Below are 2,998 nucleotides of genomic sequence, written 5' to 3'. Positions count from 1 at the left end.
ATCAGTGTGAAGCGCTATGAGCAAGGCAGGGTCAGGTGGAGACGTCTACAGGCAGGGGAAGACGGCCTGAGCAGGTCTACATATGTGCCTGGATCTTCTCATACTATTCGGGCAACGAAGGCTCCTACACGTAAGTAGCGTTGCCTGGATCTGCCGGCCTGGTGTGGTTTTCGCAACTTTGTGGTCTTTGGATCTGTGTTCTTTCTGGGCTGTGCGTTATTTAGGAGTGCTTCTCGTTTCGCCCTTTTTTTGCCTCGTCGCGCCTCTTGCCCCCTGGCTATGCCGAGTACTGACAAGTTTATATTTCTGTTTCAGCGACCCTGCCGATAACCCTTCAAGCTGCGCCAGGTAAGCAATTGCTGAGCAAAACCACTTCTTGGCTGGAACTTGGCGTTTACTTGTCGTGGTGCTAGTGCCTGGTCTCTGTGTGTTTGTGAAGCCCTTCGGCTGTTGCCTTTGTTGGTGCGGTGTGTTTTTTTTGCTGTGTAGCTTGTAGAACGTGTTGCCTGGATTTTTCTGCATCTGCGGCTCTTCGTACGTACGGGGTTATGCTTTGGTGTTTAATGTGTTGGTGTACTGTGGCTATTTCTACTACTGACACATTTGTGTTGTTGTAGTGTCGAGGTTGCTGGATGTATACACAAAACAACTGGAGGATGCAAGGTTTCTTCGCGGGATGCCGGCGAGGAGGGTGCCAGGCTGCAAATTGCCTCTTGTGGACAACGGTGCGCAGCCGTATTTACATGCGGACTTGGGAGATTATTTTACTTTGGTCGGAAGGGACGAGACGATTCAGCATCTTATGGCAGCCGCTGCACGGGTCTTTGCAACTTTTATGAACACGACGGCCAGTGCCTCGGATATTGAACGAAAAGAGTTCATGTTGATGGTCATCGGATTTCCTGGCGCAGGTAAAACAACTGTCGGGTCATGCCTTTCAGCTCTCCTCAGAGAAGCGTGGTTGAGGGGCACAGAAACAGGGGCTATAGATGCCATTCTCGAGGACCAGCTTGGTTCTGGTAGGCTTGTCACTCAGTTCAAGGAAATGGTGAATAATGTGTTGGAGACCGGGAAACACCTTCGAATGTATCATTCCCTTGAGACGACAAGGACTGGGGGTGCACTTCTGCTTGAGAACGGCCTGGAAGGCGCACAGGTTTTGGCCCTTCGGTCCTTGCATGCAGCACTTTGTCCAATGAATACGACTGCATATGGTGATTTTCTCAAGGAGTTGGATGGCATATTTCCGGGCCTGAGGAATGTGCTGACTTTCGGAGATGTGGTCGACTTCATTCGAACTGGTCTTAAGGTTCCTGCCGACAAGCGAATTTTCCTATCTTGGTTTTTTGATGAAGTCAATAAGGCTCGACCTCAGCGAGGTCGCCCAGCTGCATCGTCCTGGATTCATGAAGCTTTCTCGGCCTACGTTCAACATATCAAAGGTAACCGAGGTGGCTTGACGTTTCCTGTACTTACAGCAGCAACGACCCGATTTTCTGGGGCCACAATGCGTTACACGTCTACGGAGAATGCTACGAGTATTTTTATCCCTATCAGGCCTTTGAAAGAGGAGGAAGTGGAACATATAACGAAAATCTTCTTTTCAAGACTAGGAGATACTCTCGACATGGAGAAACCATTTGAGTTGAAGGACGGACTAAGGAAGCTGATAAAGTTAGCAGGAGGTAATCCTAGGATGCTTGATCACCTGTTGAGAGGGTTGATGCCCGAGCACCCTCATCTCGAAGCTTTGAAGTTCTACGAGAAGGTTTGTTCGGCTCTTTTTTGTCTTTTTTCTTGATGTGATGAGAAGTTTTTTTATGTTTGTTACAGGTGGATCAAGATCTCACCCAAGCCGATCTGTGCAAAACAATAACGAATGCGTGGAAACGTATTAAGGGCAGTTATTATCTTCACTACCTTCATGACAGCAACTATTTGTTAGTGCTACGAGCTCTTTATGTTGCGCTGCTGGGGACCCTTATCAATCGGGACGACCTAGTATGGCCAGGCATTTACAGTGATAAGTGGGGATTTTTAGAGTCTTGCGGTTTAGTTGGACTCTTACGCAACGAGGTACTTTTCTGGTATTTCAGAAGTTTATGTGAGTGCTTATGTGGGGTTAATTTACAGGAGGAGCCGCCTCCCCATAAGCAGGTAAAATTATCGAAACAGGAAGACACAAAGAATGGAATGCGCGCTTTTTCCATCATGTTCTCTCCACTCCTTATATACCATCTTGTCGAGAACCTACATGTGGCGGAGCTGCGACATTTATGGCCTCCTATACTGGATTCTAATCCCAAGGTTAAGGAGGTATCAGACCTCATGTGCATTGTCTTCATGATATACATGGGTAAGCTTTTTCATGATCGCGAGAAGGACACGGTGTTCGAGTTCACACTCAAAGACATTCTCCCCTCAAATTTCCGCGTTCCTGCACGTATGCAAGCTTTGAAGTTCCGGTTGCCAGCTGGTGCAAGGTTTGGACCTCCGAAACGTCAGCCTCATCAGATTCATGAAGCAGAGGCATTTCAAGCCTTTTTAAATGACAACAAGAAGCAATTCTATTGGGTTGGTATTGGCAACCATGGACCTGATAGCTTCATCCATCTAAAGCTAGTGGTTGTGGAGGATACGTTGGATGATTTTTTTATATTTCTTGAGAGTAAGCACAGGGAATGTTATGAAGGCCAACAAGCAAGATGGGAACAAGATTTTCTGAAGAAAACATGGAGGATAGAGCAATGGATAGAAGGTATTTAATTTTATTTGTGGGTGGTTAAATGTGTGTCTTTTCAGATGGGGAGTACGCTGTCATTTTTATGACAGACCAAGCATTGCATAACGTGATTCGGAAAGTAAAAAAGCAGGATAAGATGGTTGTTCCGAAGGTGGATACATGCTATTACGGGTATCCGCAGCAGAGTCCATTTGGTACGTTTTTTTATGCTTTTCTTTTTGTTAGAATTGGTTTTTATGTTTTTATGTTGTATGT

General features: G+C 46.3%; 1 protein-coding gene across 1 annotated transcript in view; it reads left to right on the top strand.

Moving 5' to 3' along the window:
- Nucleotides 1–2,998, top strand: part of LOC9635800 — a 5,980-nt gene that overhangs the window by 2,587 nt on the left and 395 nt on the right. Inside the window, exons 4-9 of the mRNA XM_024664998.1 lie at nucleotides 6–130; nucleotides 316–348; nucleotides 618–1,768; nucleotides 1,834–2,076; nucleotides 2,134–2,758; nucleotides 2,803–2,981. Of these exons, the coding sequence (XP_024520766.1) occupies nucleotides 6–130; nucleotides 316–348; nucleotides 618–1,768; nucleotides 1,834–2,076; nucleotides 2,134–2,758; nucleotides 2,803–2,981 (2,356 nt within the window). The remainder of the gene's footprint in view (nucleotides 1–5; nucleotides 131–315; nucleotides 349–617; nucleotides 1,769–1,833; nucleotides 2,077–2,133; nucleotides 2,759–2,802; nucleotides 2,982–2,998) is intronic.

This window comes from Selaginella moellendorffii, unplaced genomic scaffold, assembly GCF_000143415.4.
Source record: "Selaginella moellendorffii unplaced genomic scaffold, v1.0 SELMOscaffold_117, whole genome shotgun sequence".
NCBI lineage: Eukaryota > Viridiplantae > Streptophyta > Lycopodiopsida > Selaginellales > Selaginellaceae > Selaginella > Selaginella moellendorffii.
Note: the sequence above shows the minus strand (reverse complement) of the source record. Positions and strands in the feature narration are given on the sequence as shown.